Below are 20,870 nucleotides of genomic sequence, written 5' to 3' on the forward strand. Positions count from 1 at the left end.
TATGAAACATAGTGAACAATGGAGGATTAAAATGGAACATTGTAATGTGTAATTTGCTTATGAAATAGCTTGTCTTTACAAACCTGCTGATCCACTTCCTCAAACAGCATCTTATCCCAGTCTTCAGCACTCAGGGAGAAGAGCATATCATTGGAGAGAGACCTTTTCCTTCTGCGCCTAGAAGACTTTCGCGGGTTTGATTCTTCCTTCATCAACATCGGTCTGTCTAAGTAGATAATGTTGAGTTTGAGTTTTTCAATCAAGTGTGGACTTTAATTAACATTCAAAGAAATGTTTCAATATTGGCATGAACGTTGATGTAATTTTTGCCAATGTCTGAAAGTTGAATAATTCAAAAGTAAATGACAAGGCAGATGGATTAACATTTTAACAAAATAAATCAACCAAGCAAGCAGATCTTGTTCTCTCTCCTTGAAAAGAAAACATATTTTGTAGCCAAGAGATATTTAGCTGCAAAAAAATATATATATATCTCTTCATTAAAGATGCAGTTTCTGTAGAGAAATGGGAAAGTTGGTGAAATTGACAGATTCTGTGGTATATGTTCATAACTCCATACTCAAACTCTCCTCAGAGGAAAGTTTTGTTGGTGGGCCCACAACATTGAAACTGCTACGCTCCTGCTAGCTTTTTCCAATCAGTGTTCCAGAGAGCCATTTTCTCCTTTGAATTTGAGTTTGTGTATTTAGTTCAGAAACATAGAATTGTTTCACTTCTCCAACTTTCATATTTCCCTACCAAAGTTACACAGTGCACCTTTAATATGTTAGCATTTGGTTTAACTTACAGATTGTTCCTGTTGATGAAGTTGAGCTCCAGTGTTGTTTCTTTTCAGAATTCGATGTAAGCAAACTACAAAATAAACAAGAAAACGCTTAGAATGTTTTTATTTGAAATAATGCAACATAATGAAACACAGAGGCTTATAAAGCATTTTGCAATTTATTTACAGGTGTTTTTTAATTAGGTGATGTTTGTGTTACATACGTTTCCAAATGGATAAGGATGACATTTTTCCTTCTCATCACAAACTGTAAATAAAAGTTTCTCACTCAGTTTCACCGCTGCAAGGCGAGAAACAGAGAGAAACATCATTTTCCTAATTTTTAACAATCATAACTTCTACAGCAATGAACAGTATGTCATTTATGTTCTTATAATCTTTGCCAAATTCTATATTCACAAAATATATGTTTCAGAGAAATTACCTTCTTATTTTATGTTTGAACAAACTGAGTTAAAAAATATACTTGCAGATACTCTCAAATCTAAAATCCTCTCACAAAAAAATATAATAAAACAATGAACCCATGCAGTCACCTCAATATTTTACCCAATTAAAACCTCTTGTGCTGTTATTTTACTCTTGCTTTTTTCTGTCTATACAGACCTTTTTATCAATAAACAGACCTGTTGGTTATTGTTGTTTTTATTTTTGTATGTTTAACGCCAATATATCTGAACAATCTGATTGAATTATTTGTTTGTACCATAAACGTGATGAAGACATAGGATGAAGATAGTTTTAATAAAGTAAAAAAAAAAAGAAAACATCAGCCTCCTACACAACATGAATGGGTCACGACCATTGCGCATGCGTAGTAGAGCTGTTTACATCTCTGTGATATTTTGCGGGACGACATCTTTGTACCTTAACCGTAAGCAATCACACTGCTTTTTACTATTTTCCCCTTTATTCATAACAACAGAAAACAATTACAGATGTCATTGTATACAACAAATAAATTACCTATTTAACATATCACGTCCATGCTGTACGTTACACCGCTGAAATCATGTTAAATGCATCTGATTAGAGGGAATTAAAAGTGAAATAAGAGGAAATAAATATTTAAAAATAAAAACAAGGGATAAAAAGGTTCAGTTGTATGTGTTTGAGGGGTTAAATTGAAGTTTTTAAAAAAAATACTACAATCTGTAATACTTTCCGTTGAATCTCTAACCCAACGACAACAACCAGCCAATCAGAGGCAGAGTAGGGTGGGTCCCACCTTCGCCATTGGTTGAGTTTCCTATGTTAACTTCCGGGATAAGCAACTGAACCAGAAGTGCTGGTTCCGTCTCGTCTCGTCTCATGCAGTGTAAATAATAAATGAATACTCGTTCAAGCTGTTCTGCTGTTTCTTTGAGAAATAATAAATATTAACGACTAAACGGAGCCAGTTTAAAATTAAAACACGCTACATTTTTAGTAACGGAGGATTAAAGTGACCATGTGTAACCTCTGTTATTCTGCACAGCTGCTGACAAGTCCAAAGTTCATCAATGCAGGTAGAGTTGAATGTTTGCTTGTTTTCTGTCTATAGGCGTCGATTAACAGCAGTATATGCTACATATGCTATTTTTCTAAGCACTCCTTTTGTTTTTCAGAGCCAAAGCCCTAAACATACAAGGCAAGTTTATTTATACAGCACATTTTCAACAACAAAGGCAATTCAAAGTGCTTCACACAAGACAGCAAAAAGCATCATGACAGAGGAAAGAAAAGAAACATTAAAATAGAACATTAAAAAAATAAAAAAAAAAAAAAAATAAAATCACTGGAATTATTCAATCTGAACATATGTTAAAATAAAAATAATTCAAATGAAATTAATTGAAATAAATGAAGTAAAAATAAAAGAAAATCACTGGAATTATTAAATCTGAACATATGTTAAAATAAAAATAATTCAAATGAAATTAATTGAAATAAATAAAGTAAAAATAAAAGAAAATCACTGGAATTATTAAATCTGAACATATGTTAAAATAAAAATAATTCAAATGAAATTAATTGAAATAAATAAAGTAAAAATAAAAGAAAATCACTGGAATTATTCAATCTGAACATATGTTAAAATAAAAATAATTCAAATGAAATTAATTGAAATAAATAAAGTAAAAATAGAAGAAAATCACTGGAATTATTCAATCTGAACATATGTTAAAATAGAAATAATTCAAATGAAATTAATTGAAATAAATAAAGTAAAAATATAAAAAGAGTTCAAAGTTACAGTGCAGAGTTGAAATTTAAAATCTTATTTAAATTGTTTAATGAAAGGCAGCTGTGAACAGGTGAGTCTTCAACCTGGATTTAAAAGAGCTGAGAATTTCAGCACACCTGCAGTTTTCTGGGAGTTTGTTTCAGATATAAGGAGCATAGAAACTGAACGCTGCTTCTCCGTGTTTGGTTCTGACTCTGGGGACAGAGAGCAGACCTGTCCCAGACGACCTGAGCGGTCTGGATGGTTCGGTAATTAATCAGGAGGTCACTCATGTATTTTGGCCCTAAACCTTTAAGTGCTTTATAAAACCAGCAGGAGGATTTTAAAGTCTATTCTCTGATAGACTGGGAGCCAGTGTAAGGACCTCAGAACTGGACTGATGTGATCCATTTTCTTGGTTTTGGTGAGGACTCTAGCAGCAGCGTTCTGGATCAGCTACAAATAGATATATGGTTTTAATATTTTTTTTCAAACCAAGCCCTCAATCGAGGATTTACCCTTCTGGTTGCCTTGCTGTGTGTGTAGTAAACTGAACCAGAGTTGAAAAACACTTACATCTCTTGTTTCCTCAAACCTCCAGGTTAAACAAAAACTCTGTAACCAAGCTTCGATGGCATCCTGTCCGACAAGCATCCATCACTTCAGGCTGAACAGTGAAACGTGGGAAGCCTCAAGCACTGACTGAAGAATGGCGAGGTTCAGACGTAAATTTTGCATTACGTTGATCACTTTGGTGTTGCTTGTGCTCATAGTAACAGTTGTCTTGAAGTCGCTCACACCAGAGGACTCTGCGTTCGGCAGCCTTGATGGCGTGGAGCTCAAACAGGTCCAGAGAGATGACCATAAACCCGAGCAGAACAAAATGAATGACTCTCCTCAGCCAGGAAAAGATGCTCAGCTGGAGGCTACACTGAGGAAGTTCCCTCCTCCAAACTACTATGTCCACGTCTTCTACTACACGTGGTATGGGAACCCCAAGTTTGATGGGAAATACATCCACTGGGACCATCCTCAGCTGCCACACTGGGACTCTAAGGTGGCTCAGGGGTATCCACAGGGGAGGCACATCCCACCTGATGACATCGGGGCCAACTTCTACCCCTCTTTAGGGGCTTACAGCTCCAAGGATCCCTCTGTCATTGAGGCTCATATGCAGCAGCTGCGCATAGCAGCCATTGGTAAGAATGAGCCCAAACTTCAGTTAAGGGCCCATTTTATACAGATATGATTGTATTGTGATCTTGTGATTGGCCCGTGCTATGTTCTTTGAATCTTTGGATGCTTATTGACCAATTCAAATTACATTATATAAAGTTTCATTATGAAAATTAGTGTCTGTACTTGTTGCATTAATTTAGTTATTTAAAGGTGTCGAGAGGCAGACCCCACTATGCCTTCATGTTATTTTACATACATGTAAACTCAGAGAAAAGGCGCACCAGTGTAGGATCAGTACTCAGCACAGGCACTGCATTGTATTTCCAGTGTCTGAATAATCTTTCATTACATTTAAGAACATTTATTTGAGTCTTCTTTTCTCTCTGGTCCTGGATTTATGTATTTACCTGTTGTACGTTTACTCTCAGGTGTCATCGCTGTTTCCTGGTATCCTCCGAACATGAAGGATGATAACGGTGATCCAACAGATGCCTTGGTGCCTTTACTGATGGAAGTGGCACATAAATACCACATTAAGGTCTGTATCAGGAGATGAGTGAGTTTGGATTTGTATTTAGTATTGGACTAAAAGTTAGATGTACAAATATCCTTCAAAGTACAGATTATTCTCCAAACTAAACCTTTTCTGTTTCTGTCATTGATGTGTTATCAGGTCATTTTCCACATCGAACCCTACAAAGGAAGAGATGAAGTCAACATGTTCACTAATGTCAAATACATCATAAACAAGTAAGTGTTGCTGTTTTCGCTCAAATTTCAGCGCCTGATTGGGGTTCTGGGCACATAGTGGTTAGTGGGTGCGTCCCATTTACAGAAGCTAAAGACCTCCAAGTGGGCGGCCCGGGTTTGAATCTGACCTGTGGCTCCTTTCCCGCTTTTTCCCCACTCTCTCTCAGATTTCAGACTCTATCCACTGTCCCATCTGTAAATAAAATATTAAAAAACCTCAAAATCAACCTTTAAAAAATATATATACAGTGGGTACGGAAAGTATTCAGACCCCTTTACATTTTTAACTCTTTGTTTCATTGCAGCCATTTGCTAAAATCAAAAAAGTTCATTTTATTTCTCATTAATGTACACTCAGCACCCCATCTTGACAGAAAAAAAAAACAGAAATGTAGAAATTTTTGCAAATTTATTAAAAAAGAAAAACTGAAATATCACATGGTCATAAGTATTCAGACCCTTTGCTCAGTATTGAGTAGAAGCACCCTTTTGAGCTAGTACAGCCATGAGTCTTCTTGGGAATGATGCAACAAGTTTTTCACATCTGGATTTGGGGATCCTCTGCCATTCTTCCTTGCAGATCCTCTCCAGTTCTGTCAGGTTGGATGATGAACATTGGTGGACAGCCATTTTCAGGTCTCTCCAGAGTTGCTCAATTGGGTTTAGGTCAGGGCTCCGGCTGGGTCAGTCAAGAATGGTCACAGAGTTGTTCTGAAGCCACTCCTTTGTTATTTTAGCTGTGTGCTTAGGGTCATTGTCTTGTTGGAAGGTGAACCTTCGGCCCAGTCTGAGGTCCTGAGCACTCTGGAAGAGGTTTTCTTCCAGGATATCTCTGTACTTGGCCGCATTCATCTTTCCTTCAATTCTAACCAGTCGTCCTGTCCCTGCAGCTGAAAAACACCCCCATAGCATGATGCTGCCACCACCATGTTTCACTGTTGGGATTGTATTGGGCAGGTGATGAGCAGTGCCTGGTTTTCTCCACATATACTGCTTAGAATGAAAGCCAAAAAGTTCAATCTTGGTCTCATCAGACCAGAGAATCTTCTTTCTCATAGTCTGGGAGTCCTTCATGTGTTTTTTGTCAAACTCTATGCAGGCTTTCATATGTCTTGCACTGAGGAGAGGCTTCCGTCGGGCCACAGTGACAGTTGACATTGTGGAACTTTTTCCCATCTCCCTACTGCATCTCTGGAGCTCAGCCACAGTGATCTTTGGGTTCTTCTTTACCTCTCTCACCAAGGCTCTTCTCCCACGATTGTTCAGTTTGGCTGGACGGCCAGGTCTAGGAAGAGTTCTGGTCGTCCCAAACTTCTTCCATTTAAGGATTATGGAGGCCACTGTGCTCTTAGGAACCTTGAGTCCTGCAGAAATTATTTTGTAACCTTGGCCAGATCTGTGCCTTGCCACAATTCTGTCTCTGAGCTCCTTGGGCAGTTCCTTCGACCTCATGATTCTCATTTGCTCTGACATGCACTGTGAGCTGTAAGGTCATATATAGACAGGTGTGTGCCTTTCCTAATCAAGTCCAATCAGTTTAATTAAACACAGCTGGACTCCAATGAAGGAGCAGAACCACCTCAAGGAGGATCAGAAGAAATGGACAGCATGTGAGTTAAATATGAGTGTCACAGCAAAGGGTCTGAATACTTATGACCATGTGATATTTCAGTTTTTCTTTTTTAATAAATTTGCAAAAAAATTCTACATTTCTGTTTTTTTTCTGTCAAGATGGGGTGCTGAGTGCACATTAATGAGAAATAAAATGAACTTTTTTGATTTTAGCAAATGGCTGCAATGAAACAAAGAGTGAAAAATGTAAAGGGGTCTGAATACTTTCCGTACCCACTGAATATCAGCCTGAAGATCGTTGAGTATCCATTCTGTTGTGATTCATTTAACTGATCTGTTATTATCATGTTTGATCCCTTCCTTCTACTCCAGTGACGCTGTCTTTGTTGTCGTTGATCTTGTTTATCTCCTCGTCTCAGATACGGAGAGCACCCTGCTTTCTTCAAGTACCGGACAAACACTGGCAAGCTGCTCCCACTCTTCTACGTGTATGACTCGTATCTGATGAACTCTGAGCAATGGGCCAAGCTGCTCAAACACACCGAGAGTAACAGCATCAGGGACACGCCGTATGATGCCATCTTCATCGCTTTGCTGGTTGAAGAGAAACACAAGAGGGACATCCTAACTGCTGGTTTTGATGGTCTGTATACTTACTTTGCCACTAATGGCTTTTCCTATGGATCCACTCAGAAGAACTGGGATTCTATTAAAGCATTCTGCGAAGACAACAACCTGATATTCATCCCGAGTGTGGGTCCAGGGTACATAGACACGAGCATCCGACCCTGGAACTTCCAAAACACCCGAAACCGCATCAACGGCAAGTATTATGAAACCTCCCTGAGTGCTGCGTTACAAGCCCGTCCCGACTTCATCTCGATCACATCTTTTAACGAATGGCACGAGGGCACTCAGATTGAGATGGCGACTCCTAAAACAAGCCTGACTGTTTACCTGGACTACCTGCCCAATAAACCTGCAATCTACCTAGAGATAACTCGCAAGTGGGCTGCCATATTTGGGGGTGAGCGACGAAAATGGCAGGAATGATGCGGCTGTAAGCCATAGCAAATGTTTATTTATGGTGGTATAAAATAATAACAAGAAGAGTAAATTAAGTTAAGACTGCACAACAAACTGAACACTTAGATGAGTTCACCTGAATGATTGACAAAGCTGCAGGAAAGTGGACCAGATTGTCTTTATTTGGACTGTGGTGATGTATGTGATTTCATTCCACTTGAATTAATTGGTTTAATTTTTCTTGTTTACACATCCTTGAACATGTTTTGGATTTCTAACACAATCAGTATGATAAATCACCGTCTCCACTGTGCACGGCTGAAACTGTGGAAAGGCATGTTCAGGTGTTCCTGTAATCTGTGACTGTATTAAACCTTTATAGAAAGAAATGTCAGATGCACCCTGTAAAGAAAAAAGAGTGAAAGACACAAATAAACAAAGCAGTCTGCCGGTGAAAAGCTGTCGCCTCATTCTGCTTCCATCTCTGACTCAGTCTAAAAAAACAGCACAAGAGAAACACAACATAGATCTGCTGTTTGAAAGTCACGTCACTTTTTAAAATCTGAGATGAATCATGTTGACAACAAAAGTAGATTATGTTGCCTGTAGAAAAGTTGACCTTCTCTTGAATGTTCTGACCACATGGAGAATGGTACATGGTGTCAAAGTGTTTCTTTGTGAATGTGTCACTTTCACGCTCTTCCTATATTTCTTTGAGATTTCCTTTAGGTGAAAACTTTTAATCTGTGTCACTATTATGAGCTAAAAATACCAAGTTCATATCAATATCACCTGGGAGGGTAGTATTACTCATTGAAAGGGAATGCATGTGATTCAAAACAGTAAAGTTGCCAGATTGCAAAGCGATGAGCTCTGAAAAAGGAAGCTCCCAGTTCAGATGAGCATACTTAATATTTGCATTACAACAGTCAGTATACTTTTTCATGCACAGTTTAATTTGAGCTACACTTAAAGCTCGATTAGATCATTTAATTAGCACAAATCATGTTCCATTTCCGGGTAGAAGCCCAGCACGGGCAGAAAGCCTTAGACCAGTTTGGGTCTTATTGAGGCATATTTAATGCCTCAATAAGAGGCTCTTAAGAGTAAATTGATCTCTTACTGTGTTATCAAGGTGTTTAAGTCCGACTTTGAGAAATTCGATTCAGTACAGTTTCAGTCGGTCTAACATGCTCACATGTATTTGTAAAAGTCCAGATTTAGCCGGACTATAACACAATACATCGACTTATTCTAACTGCATGTATACGTACTGAGTCCTGCATGTTCAAAAACTCATTTACTACATTGTAAATACAAATGTTTCTGCTGCGGTCATCAAGAAAATCAGAGTATTTTAACATACAGCACAATGGTTTAATGAAGGACATAACATTGCACTGTTGGAGTATCCAATGGTTTTTGCAACTTCACTTGTCTCTTTTAAGTCCCCCAACTTAACGGATGTGCAAAAATGAATGGCTTGAGCGTCCCTTTTGAATGATTAATTAATGAGCTCATAGTCATAACTGGTTTAATGGTGCCGTAATGGACACATTTGGAAGCTCAAGTGCCTCTTTGTAGAATCAGAAACCAACCCTACGTATACTGAGACATCAATCTGTCGTTCAAGGCAGTGATAGGAGTAAAAATGTGGCATGAATTACTTAACTGATGCTTGATACAATTAGTGGTTGTGTTGCAGTATCACCACTGACAGGCGGTCACAGTGCTGCCAGTGGTTTAACACCGAAAAAAAACCACACAAAAAAAAAAAACAGTTTTTCTACTATTTGGATAAACGGTGGAGCCAGGCTAAGTGAGGGGAAACCTTTTGGTCCGTGTTTCCTCTCAGCAGCAATGAATCACCTGTTTATTCAATGAGAACCTTGAGCAGATGATTGAAGTGTAATATGCTCTAACGCTGAATCTCAGCATCCCCCACACACACACACACACACACACACACACACGCTGAAACGCGCACACACTGGAGCTCCGCCACAGCCTGCAGCTGCATTGACGGTAAACAGAGCAAGGTAGCGCATGGGCAGCCAGCAGGGAATTATTCCACATCGCATCACATCCCTGAGCATACATGGCGTCTTCACACACCGAGCCATGATTTTAACGTGCAGGCTGACGGGGTAGCTGCACATTTTTTTTTTTTTTTTCTATCTTTGCAATTTTTTTTTTTTTTTGCAGCCATCATATTCTGCGTCGGTGTGCATCACTTGGGGGGGGCAGAATCGGCGCACATTTGCTACAGTAAGGTACCATCATTTTTTTTGTGGAGTCAAGACGATGGATGTAGCTTCATCCGGATCTTTTGCTGCAAAAACGGCGGACAGACGCGGTTTTTTATTCCAAACGCATCCGCATCTTCCGTACGTTGCAAAGTGTCTTTGAAAAGGGGGGGGGGGGAAGCGACGGACCTCTGGAGGAAATGAGAAGAAAGGTCTATTTTGACTCACGCCTGTCGAGATGGTGAGTGAAATGCATGGCTATGTGGTTTTTTTTTTTTCCCTCCTCTGCACCCCATGGATGAGCAGCGGCAGGTTACCTGGGTTTGACAGCAAATCTTCACGAGCTAATTAAAAAAAATGTCAGAGAAATTTCACATTTTCCTTTTGCTCTTTATTTCTCCACATACAGTCTTAGTGCACCGGGCGATTATGTGAAATGTTGTTTTTTTTCTCCATTGAATGTGACATTTTTCCAGCATCATCCTCCCCGCGTATATTTTATATTCTGCGCGTTTTTTTTTGGTGCACAAAACTGTGCTGTCCATCAAGTTAGATGGACGCCAAAAGACAACCATTGTAAAGTGGACCATATAGCGTCACGTTTTTAAAATGACCTTCAGTGCTCGATGGCTGCAAATTGATTCTCACCTGGGATCAAGTGTCCTTTTGCAATCACTGATGTGGCCTTCCTGACAGACAGAGTAGGCTACACACAGGCTAAATCACGGGGGGGGGGGAATAGAAAACAAATGCCTTTTTTTGCAGCACATGAGCGTTTTTCCCATCGCCCTTTAGCCCACCTGTCAATGAAAGCACGCCAGGGATTTGATGCATCTCTGTGACTGATGCTGCAAAAATCAGTGGCTGCGTTTTTTTCCCTGCCTCTCTCCACAGTCTTTTCAAACGTAGCCTCTCTGCAGACTACTCACCCATGCGGTGCTCCCTCTCTCTCTCTCTCTCTCTCTCTCTCTGTCCTAAATACATCAGAACGCATTTGACAAAAAAACCCAGGCTATGCTATTAAAAATCTGCATGAATGCTTGAGTCTCACATGCATCCCTTAAATCTTTTTTTTTTGTGTACATGGATAGAAAGAAAAGAGGAAAACATTACCACCTCATGTTAAATACTCTGACCTCAGCACCATCACCATGGAGACACTATAACTTTACCACACACTGCATATTTAATAGATTTTGATCTGTGCACTGCCATAGATACTCCTCAGCATTTCTGAATCTATATTGCATATTTTACACCGACATATATAAAAAAAAAAAAGGTATGCATGGGCTGCATCTTCTGTGAGGCACAGAGCTTATCGCTGCTGCCGGCAGAAAACATGTTTTAGCATTATAAGAGGATTTGCAAACATGAAGTGTATTGATACCATAAGCCTTTAAAAGGAGTTGCACTTATCTGGCACTGATTTGTGTGGCCTCTGTGCGCAGATCTGTGCACCAAAGTCACAGATGGGAGAGATGAAGGGGGGCTGTCGTACATACGGCCAAAATGATTCACCATATGTCATGTTTGACATTTCATTTGGGGAGAATCTGTAATAAAAATGTGATTTATGAAATGATGAAAGTCCTCTCTAAAGGTCTGTTTAGCCTTTTCTTTTGCCTATCTTTATGCAACCTGCAGGTGTGTTGAGCCCTAGAGAGCTGAAGAGTCAAGGGGCCTTTCTCCTCTCCCCAGCCTTAAGATGGCAGTATTCTCATACATTACATGTTGCACAACTAATAACAGCTGGAAGCTTACACCCATGCTTAACCAGCAAATTTGAAATAGCACTCAAGAGTACCTGGCAATTTGTTTTTGCAATAACCTCAGTGTTTCCGTTCTATTTTCCAGCTAATATGAAAGATTTGTCGGTGAAGATGAAGCCTATCTCTGCATGTTGATTGATAAAGCTTTTCCTTCATGGATGCATTAGCACTAATTGAATGTCTCTGATTCTCTCTTTCTGCTCACGTAAAGGAGGCATCATTAAGAAGACCTTTACATTCCAGATCAAACACACCTCATTTAGATCATTGTTATTCTGGGTGAGAGCAAAGAAGCCTGTCTTAGTTGTGACCTACACATTTCTTTTGCCTATGAGCTCTGAATCACAAAGAAGATTGATCCCACCCTCGACTCCATGTAGGAACTGCTCCCTCCGATTTCCCCGGCCTCGATTCGTGCTTGGATTTCAGGATTCAGTCAAATCCACAAGGTTGGTAACATAATGAGCCTGCAGAGGCTTCACATTTTGTTTGGGAGGATTGATTGGAAGTCGTGGGTGCAGGGCGTATTCTCGTATATATAGCAAGAGTAAAAAAACACTTTGTTCCCATGCAGATGCTCGCAGGCTGTAATTAATGCACAAACTATGTTCAGGTCCAATGATCCAGCATGATAGTAATTATTAAGCCATGGTTTGATGTCGAACAGGTTTACATGGTGATGAGTGGGGTTGTTGTTTCCTGTTGATCATGTCTTTAATCTGGCACTGTTTTCCTTCAATCTTCCCTTTCAGGACAGAGTATGCCATCTGCACCTTTTCACAGAATCCTACGACCCCTTCTGCTCGGCACTTTCATTCTGGGATGCTTTGTGACTCTGTTTTTGATGTATTTTAAACCATCCACCAGCTGGTTATCCGGTCCCGTAGAGTCAACGGTATCCACAGACCGGGTCAAGAACCTCTTCTCCACCAGGAGCGATAAAAACGTGACCACCGTGCTGATCTGGCTCTGGCCTTTCGGACAAACCTATGACCTGGGCGTGTGCAGCTCTCTCTTCAACATCGAGGGCTGCTTCATCACAGCGGACAGGAACTTCTTCAACAAGTCCGATGGGGTCGTCATCCACCACCGGGACATCTGCACCGATCTGTCCAACCTGCCACCGATCCAGCGACCTTCTTTCCAGAAATGGGTATGGATGAACTTAGAGTCGCCATCCCACTCCTCCCAGCTGCCTGGGATCGAGAACCTGTTCAATCTGACTCTCAACTATCGTCAGGATGCTGACATTGAAGTGCCTTATGGGTCCATCGTAGCAGCGGAGGGCGAGGAGGACTTTGTCCCACCCAGCAAAAACAAGCTGATCTGCTGGATTGTGAGCAACTGGAACCAGGAACATGTGCGCGTGAAATACTACAACGAGCTGTACAAACACATCGAGGTTCACGCGTACGGGCAAGCCTTCGGAGAGTACATCGCTGACCAAGACTACTTCCCCACCATGGCCAGCTGTAAGTTCTACCTGTCCTTCGAGAACTCCATTCACAAGGACTACATTACTGAAAAACTCTACAACCCGCTCTCGGTGGGCACCGTGCCAGTGGTTCTCGGCCCGCCAAGGCAGAACTACGAGAACTTCATCCAGGGTGACGCTTTCATCCACGTGGACGACTTCACCTCACCCAAGGAGCTGGCTGATTATCTGCTGCTCCTGGACAAGAACGAGGAAATGTACCTCAGGTACTTTGAGTGGCGACGGCACTTTAAAGTAAAGAAGGCCTATTTCTGGGCAGAGCACACATGCCTGGCGTGTGATTACCTGCGTAGGCACAAGGAGTACAAGTCTTTCAATAACCTTGACAAGTGGTACTGGGGCGGATAGTGCTCTGAAGGGCTATGCAGTGCTTGTTTTTGTTATTGAAGGCAGTGCTTTAAGATTTTTGTCCTTCGGTTAACATGAAGGTTCATCACTGTTCTGTCCCGTTCTCTCCAATGGTTTTTTTTTGTTTTTTTCAGAGACCCAGTGAGACATCCATCTTGTTTTTTTTTATTTATTTGCAAGCCAATTTTGCTAAGCCTTATTTTGCCTTCTGTTTTTCATTTATTATTTATTTTTAACGGATTACCAATGCACTTCATTTTTATTGCTATTTTAATCTTTATTTGGCTTAAAATGCCCACATTTGCTGCTATTTTTTGAATTTATGATTTGTCCTGACATTAGTATGAATGTGTGATGAGTTAGCGTTTGTATGGATATTCCTGTGTAACAGATATCATTCATGATGCAAGGTTTTTTCTTCTTTTTTCCTTAAATATCACCTTTACATTAAATGGCACACAGCATTCATAAGACTATTGTTGGCTGCAGAGGGAGCCTGGTTTTAAAATAGAAAATATTTATGTAATATTTATTACAGTGAGGCATTATAAGATAACTAAAACAATCTCATCTGTGCTAGTGATGCTGTCACCTATGCAGTGTTTACTGAACTTAAATGTGAAAGAAGTTCAGTTGTGTCATATATATGGTGTATTTTTGGAAATATGCATTCGTCATTTCCCCCCCATATTTTTATAAGTTTGCATTTGCACTTCTAATCCAACTGTTTTTACATAATGTACATTATGTGGCTGTAGTTGACATATGGTGATCATTACCGCAGTAGTCTCTGACAGCAGATGTGACTCCACTCCGTGAGAGGGAGGTTTCTATTTTAATATTATTGTGAATTGTTCATTGTCACATGTGATGTGTCGAGGAGCAGTGGGATCCTGGTGGATGATGATGATAATACAGCACAGAACCATTGTACTGCAATATGAAACTCCCACACACCACATTATGTTGCAGTATGATTTCATCTACAGAACTCTGTAATTTAGAGTTGAACACAGTGATGCGAAAGAGCACAAAACGAACATCACCCTCATACCTTCGATTAAGCTATTTTATTGTGTCTACTGTACTGTCATCCCACAATGTGACCTTATGTATTTACACTCATATTTTCTTTTCAATAATATCAAGCGGATGATGCCATGTGGGCCAAGTGGATGTGAATAAGGATGAAGTCAGACCAGCTGAGATTCTGTCCACATGTTTGGGATCTGTAAAGGAAAATGTGAAATGCTCTGTTACTGCAAGATCATCCATATTTCTGTCTTTGAATCATCACTCCGCCGTGTTGTTCGGCGAGTTAAGAGGTTGCATGTGAGAAATATTTTTTTCTGTTTACGCTCCTGTTTACAGTTGTGTGGCTTGCCAGCCAACCTACACCACTTAAGATCACACTACTCAATATCTGTAGATAAAACACATCGCTATTAAATGTTGTCAGAACAGCCAATCCACAAACAATGCATCTCAACAGCACTCAGCAGCTATTGACATGAAGAGTCAGTTTATACAGAAGTAACTGTGCGAAACTATGTCAACATTTTATGCAAGATGAGCCGGCATTTTCTTGGTCAAAGTACTCTAACATGTTTCAGGTTATTATCATTTTGATATGTCTTCACTTTCAAAGGGACCATTGTTGTAAATGAGGATGAATTCACTTATTTTTCTTACAAAATATGGTTCCAAATGCCATATTGAAACCTGTATATAAACCTTGTAGTGTACTGAATCTTCACCTGGATCAAACCAGCCCAGTTACACTGATCATTCCTGATTGTGCACCAGACTGAGGAAGCTCCAGCAGCGTTTGCAACAACGAAACAATGTGTTGTATATATTTTTAATGTTCAAATCTCTTTATAACATGCCAGTGTTGTCATGCAGTGAATGTGACATCGCTGCATCTTTAAAAGAAATGTTGGTGCTTCAAAAGGCTGTGAATCAAGGCAAATGGAGAGAAACACTTGAAAAGGAATACAGCGTCAGAGACAATGGTTTTTTTAGTGATGTGAGTTGGAAGTTTTCATCCAGGCAGAAAGCTTTACACTGTTTTCTTTCTTTGTTTTCTTGAGTGGGCAGTTATCTTTTTGGCAATGACATAATTGAAAAAGTCTTGCCAAAATGCAGCAGAGATAAATTACTTTTATTAATGTGGAGTTTTGTGGCTGACTGTGCTGATGCCTGTCTTAGATGGAGATGTTGTGAGTTAAAAAAAAAAACTGTCATCCAAGGCCTCGGCTGCCCCACAGATTACTTCTGAAACTGCCACTCATGGTTTCATACTGTACAGTCCAAACTCATGTAGGAAAACAAAGACTTCTTGTCCAATGTGGTTGGTGACTTTGAGGATCAAAAGATTTTGATTTTTTTCTGTGTTGTCTGTCTCTTTCATCCCCTCTCCCGCTCTCTATTTTTGCACAAAAACAAACATGAGGAGCCTGAGTGTGTCACAGCACCAGAGAGTGAATCAGGATGTCTCTGAATACTGTCTGACCTGGCCCCTAAGTTAGCTGGAGAGTCCTTAAAAAACACTGAATATGGATAGGGATGAAATCTTTGTGTGTGACTGAACATGAAGTTATCTCCAGTGATGCTCATTTTCTGCCAGTTCACTGAAATGATCAGTGAGTCAATCAGTTGAAGTTTTTTGCCAAATCATTGTATTTTGCCAAATGTTGTGTTTTAACTGTAGATGTCTGATAGTGTCAAAGAAAATAAAGATATTGATAAATGAGAACGATTGAGTTAAGCATACAGACCTTTTTTGTTGAGTAACTGCTAATAATGAAGTATTAGATGTAACCTTTGAAATAAATACAACAAAATGTTTCTGAGAATGCATAGGGACTGATATTAGTTAGTTACAACATATTTGTCATGAACATATTTAGCGGTCTCTTCCACTGTTAGATCAGAAGACTGAAACCTTACGAGGCGGGAAAACGTTGCAAGAACCAGAAGCTAGCTTGATGCTAGCTTAAACAGGAAACAGATAACTGACTCCTAAGCTTTTGAAATTATAACTGAAACTTTAGCACCCAAAAAAGTCTTAAAAGAGAAAATGTACGTCTCTCATGTTGTACAATAAATATGTAACAAGCTAGCTAGATGCTAGCAGGCAACAGAGGGAAACGACTATAGCTGTGTCAGTTGTCTTAAGTTTTGGGAAATGCAGCTAATCAAGAGCTTTTGGTGCTCGTTGGTGGACTTTGTTACCTTTTGACGGAGACCAGGGCTGTGTCTGAAAGCGCATACTTTCATACTATTCATACTAAATATGACATCAAATTGATAATGTCATATGATCCAAAATCATAATAGGTCTATGCATTTTTGATTGCGAGAAATACCTGGACGAACATTAGATCAGCCAAAATTTATACAAACAGGAGCTTGCCAGCTAGCCAACTAGCGGCTTAACATAAGCTCTATGATGAAATAAATTTTACATGTTGCCGGATAATATTAAAATGATCAGGTAGTTGTATTAAAAATAAACGCTTGCATATTGTTGTTGAATTCTATTTGCTTTTACTCAAGCTAACTTAATGCTAGCTCATCGAACAGAGCTCAGACTGAAAGTACGTCGGGTGACGCATATTTAGCATATTGCTAACGGCATACTAACGGTCTTGTTAGTATGAAGTGTGTATATTTTGATTTATTAGTAGGCACTGTGATGTAGGCTATGTGGTGTCGGACACAGCCCAGGTGTTTTCCACTGTTTGCTCGTGTTACTATGACTAGATTTGTTAAGCTAACTAGATGTCGGCTGTAGATTCAGACCTGACAGTGTCGCTTCTGTCATTTGTTTCTCTACAAGAAAGCATGTAAGAGTAGCCTATTTTCCAACTATTCCTTCACATTTGAGTGCCAACATCCTTTTAAATTGATCCTGTATGTGAATTTTTGAGAGTTTCATACTTGTCAACTTGATGCCACCTAATACAGCGTTCATTCATCCACATCAGATATTATTTCAACATATGTAGGCCTCTCTGTTCTCCACTGCCATGTAATTCAGGCCGGCGTATAAATAGCTATTCAAAGGCCTTGATAAGTGATTAATGAGAGCGTGAAGAGTGTGTTGTGTTGGTTACACCTCAATCCTCCGACTGTTGTTGGTTACCCCATATCCTCACTAGCACTCTGGTATTTGAAGTCGCCTCCTTCACCACACGGAGATGACACATCTTTGTCAACTGCCTGTGCTCAACGCTGCGGGTCAAAGTGTGTGATACATGTATGTGTAGGCAGGATCCGTGACAAAAATAATCCCATGATGTCAATTGGGGATTAATGTGAAAGTTCAGGTGGCGGGGAGGATTTTCCCTTCAGTTTTCATAACTCAAGACAGACTGAGAGGAGAACATTGACCTCAGGTGTGGATTTCACATTAAAGACATGTAGCATGTAGGCTACATGTATTAAGTGGTTATGATCAATATATTTTTTAGACAAAAGTATGTAACCTAAATGGTGTTTTTTTATGAGACAGGCCTACTCTGAAGTTGTCCCAATTGTGTCTTCAGCAAATGTGTTTGTATATCTATGAAAAGCGATATGCTGTCGAGCCAGCATCAAACTGAAGATGGACAAACTTAGTAACTCATGAGCAAATTAATTACAGTATTTAGAAACTAAAGAGCAAGATATTTTTGTTGAGGCGTTAAAAAAAAACTCTAAACAAAGAACTAAAACTTAGTTAATGTCAGACTTTCTTTCATCAAGCTGCCAGATTAGCTAGACGATAAACCAATAATGACAAAGCTGATAAAATGGTTGCCTGCAAAACAGTTATTTGGCCTATTGCTAGTTTGCAACAAACATGGAAACGTTCCCCTTCTCAAGACTTTGAATTCTGTTTTCGTATCGTAGCGGGGAAATTCAGAAATTGAAGCCCATAATAGATTTCTGCAACACCACTAAAATATTCTTTTTGGACCCATGCAGGGACAGGACCTAATATTTACAGTCTATGGACAGGACACATTTCTCCAAAAGGCGAGACAAAACAATAAACGATGATAACATGCAGTTAAATACATGGTATTAAACTTGCATATCATATGAATACAGTTTTGATGCTTAACTACAAAAGCTTAAAAATAAGAGAGAAACTAGCAGAATCACATCACATCCTTTGCTGGCACTGTTAGCAACCTGCTAATGACCCATATGATGACTGCAGATATGCCTCCACTAAGTTTTGTGGAAGGAGAAAGCTTCTGTGCAATTGATGGCGTTTATCGAGCTGGAATATATGCCATCATCACGTAGAACAAGAGCTGAAAAATGTCTGAGGAGCGCGCAGTAGAATGGAGCTGAACTGCTAAGTGTCTGTTACTACACAGCTCTCAACACGGAGTCATATGTTACCATCACTTGTCATTTCATTCAGAACTTGGATTTGAAGACCGCTGTCCTACAGACACACGGTACTGATGAGCACCACACAGTAGGAAACATAGTGGGCTACTGGGAGGTCCATGTCCGACCATCATTTTTTAACTTTAAAAAAAAGGAAAAAAAGAAATATAATTAGCGAATACTCGTTCATAAAGTAAGGCAAGGACTGAAGTATTTAGATTACTGTAAATGCCCATCACAAGACCCATGTACTATTTTGGAACAAATACAGTAACTCATGCTTGTTTATTTGTTCAGCACTTCATCAGAATTAACGATGAAATGATTTGGCTTTGTTGGAAAAGTGTTCTTGAAAGCTGGAGCATTTTAATTTCAAGATCTAAAATCCCTACGGTAGAATTCCCTCCTAATTTTGCATTTATTTTGCTTTTCAATCACATTTCTGTTTTGCAGCCTGACCCAAATTCTGGGTTGACATTTCCTTTTTAAGGTGATATATTGAAGCATGTTTTTTTGTCTCTGAAGTGCTGCTGCTTCAGGCACCTCAAGGTAATCAGCAGCTCTGTCTGCACCGTTAATCCAAATACCACCGAATCTGCAGGCTGGGAGGGGGCGAGGGATCGTTTAGGCAGACATTTTAATGGGTTGTGCATTCCTTGGAGGAGACAACTTTCACAACTCCTTAGCGTTGGGGATCATATATCTGGCTCTTTCATAGGCCTTGTCGGCCACTCATGACATGACTCATTTTGGTGAGGAGGGGGGCGAGTGGATTCAGCATAGGCATTACTCGTGCGCTCATGGGTCCTCCCTGAAGGGGTGTAAGGTTTTGTGAGATAGTAGACTTGGTAGATTGTATCTCCTCGCCCCCCATCAACCCCCTTTGTGGCTATCCTGTTCAGTCAAAAAACGTTGTGTTGAAAGCCGGCTCTCCAAGTCGCAGAAGAGGCGCAAAGGCCTGCTCAAAGGACCAAATCTGTGAGAGTCCTCTCATTAACAACTAGAACTGCCCCTCATCTCGTCCTAATGGATCCCACTTATGCTGTCATCACCATGCCAACCAGCTGTCAACTCTGCTGCATTGTGCTCCGACTGTTTGGTGCTGATCTGTCTACAGTCTACAAGCAGTCACCACCTCAAAGGAGCCACCAGAGTAACAGCTTTTTCATCTACTGTGAGATCTTTTCCATCAAGAGGGACAGAAGGGGGGAGGAGCCCACCCTACTCCATATTGTGAAGACTGAATACATTAAGATGAGAAGACACCAGAGTCCAGGTCAAATAGAAGGGCCCTTTTTATTGGGCCGAGACAGGCCGCGTACTGAATCTGTTGGCAGCTGCTCAGTAGTCGACTTCAGAGGATTAAACAAGCAACAAGGAATACGTAAGATCAGCAAGCCTTTTTGCTCCACAGAGTGCGCCCTGTCTGGTGTGGGAGTTAATAACCCACGAGGAGAAAAAAAAAGACCAGCACCTGTTATCTATCAGATAGAAGTCAGAGTGTTTACGATAGAACAGGCGCTCGCACAGTACAGATTAACACTCACAATATAAACACAATATAAAATAATCCTTCACTTTTAAATCCTGTGAATTATATTGACATGCAATTTCCTTTTTTCATGACTTTCAAAGAAAATACTCTGGAGGAGATGAGAGTTTTTGTTTTGCTGGTGAATATAGGTCATCTCCACGCCGGCCGATGTCACATGATGACAGACATACAATGAGGCGACCAAGATTAGAAAGCTTTTGTGAGACAACGACTATATTCGTCCCGCAGTTGGGTGAAGGTTTTAAGGTTTTTAAGGTCTGCACGGCTTTGTGTTTTATAGTCGCTGATCTGCACATCAGCAGGGAGCAAGGCTGCAATACAATACAGTGTGAATTTAATCCAGAACAGCCGATGACTCCGTCTAATCCTGCAGATCCACCTACTCAGACGTAAACAGAACCTAAAGGATCGCCCGACGTGAAATCATAAGTGTCTCCCACACCTTAAATCCAGACATGATATGGTTATGTTGTCCTGAGAGCCTTACATAAGATTCAGCGTTTAGTTCAAAAATAACATAATCTT

At 40.1% G+C, this 20,870-nt stretch overlaps 2 protein-coding genes across 5 annotated transcripts; both read left to right on the plus strand.

Annotated features, from left to right (window-relative positions):
• The first annotated feature begins 2,052 nt into the window (after positions 1 to 2,052).
• manea (mannosidase, endo-alpha) lies at positions 2,053 to 7,996 on the plus strand. Of its 4 annotated transcripts, XM_065966625.1 has the most exons (7): positions 2,054 to 2,313; positions 2,413 to 2,435; positions 3,613 to 3,728; positions 3,815 to 4,210; positions 4,619 to 4,728; positions 4,864 to 4,940; positions 6,932 to 7,996. In XM_065966625.1, exons 4-7 carry the CDS (start codon positions 3,895 to 3,897, stop codon positions 7,563 to 7,565), a joined length of 1,137 nt encoding a protein of 378 aa, XP_065822697.1. In that variant the 5' UTR covers positions 2,054 to 2,313; positions 2,413 to 2,435; positions 3,613 to 3,728; positions 3,815 to 3,894; the 3' UTR covers positions 7,566 to 7,996. The 4 variants fall into 4 exon arrangements, with proteins under 4 accessions (XP_065822695.1, XP_020494360.2, XP_065822697.1 ...); XM_065966623.1 differs by having other exon boundaries at positions 2,053 to 2,313; positions 3,613 to 4,210; XM_065966624.1 differs by lacking the exon at positions 2,413 to 2,435.
• A 3,776-nt stretch (positions 7,997 to 11,772) lies between these two features.
• On the plus strand, positions 11,773 to 16,157 carry fut9a (fucosyltransferase 9a). Its single transcript, XM_020638715.2, has 2 exons — positions 11,773 to 12,005; positions 12,309 to 16,157. Exon 2 carries the CDS (start codon positions 12,317 to 12,319, stop codon positions 13,397 to 13,399), a length of 1,083 nt encoding a protein of 360 aa, XP_020494371.1. The 5' UTR covers positions 11,773 to 12,005; positions 12,309 to 12,316; the 3' UTR covers positions 13,400 to 16,157.
• Positions 16,158 to 20,870: the final 4,713 nt, after the last annotated feature.

Source organism: Labrus bergylta, chromosome 18 (genome assembly GCF_963930695.1).
Source record: "Labrus bergylta chromosome 18, fLabBer1.1, whole genome shotgun sequence".
Taxonomy (NCBI): domain Eukaryota; kingdom Metazoa; phylum Chordata; class Actinopteri; order Labriformes; family Labridae; genus Labrus; species Labrus bergylta.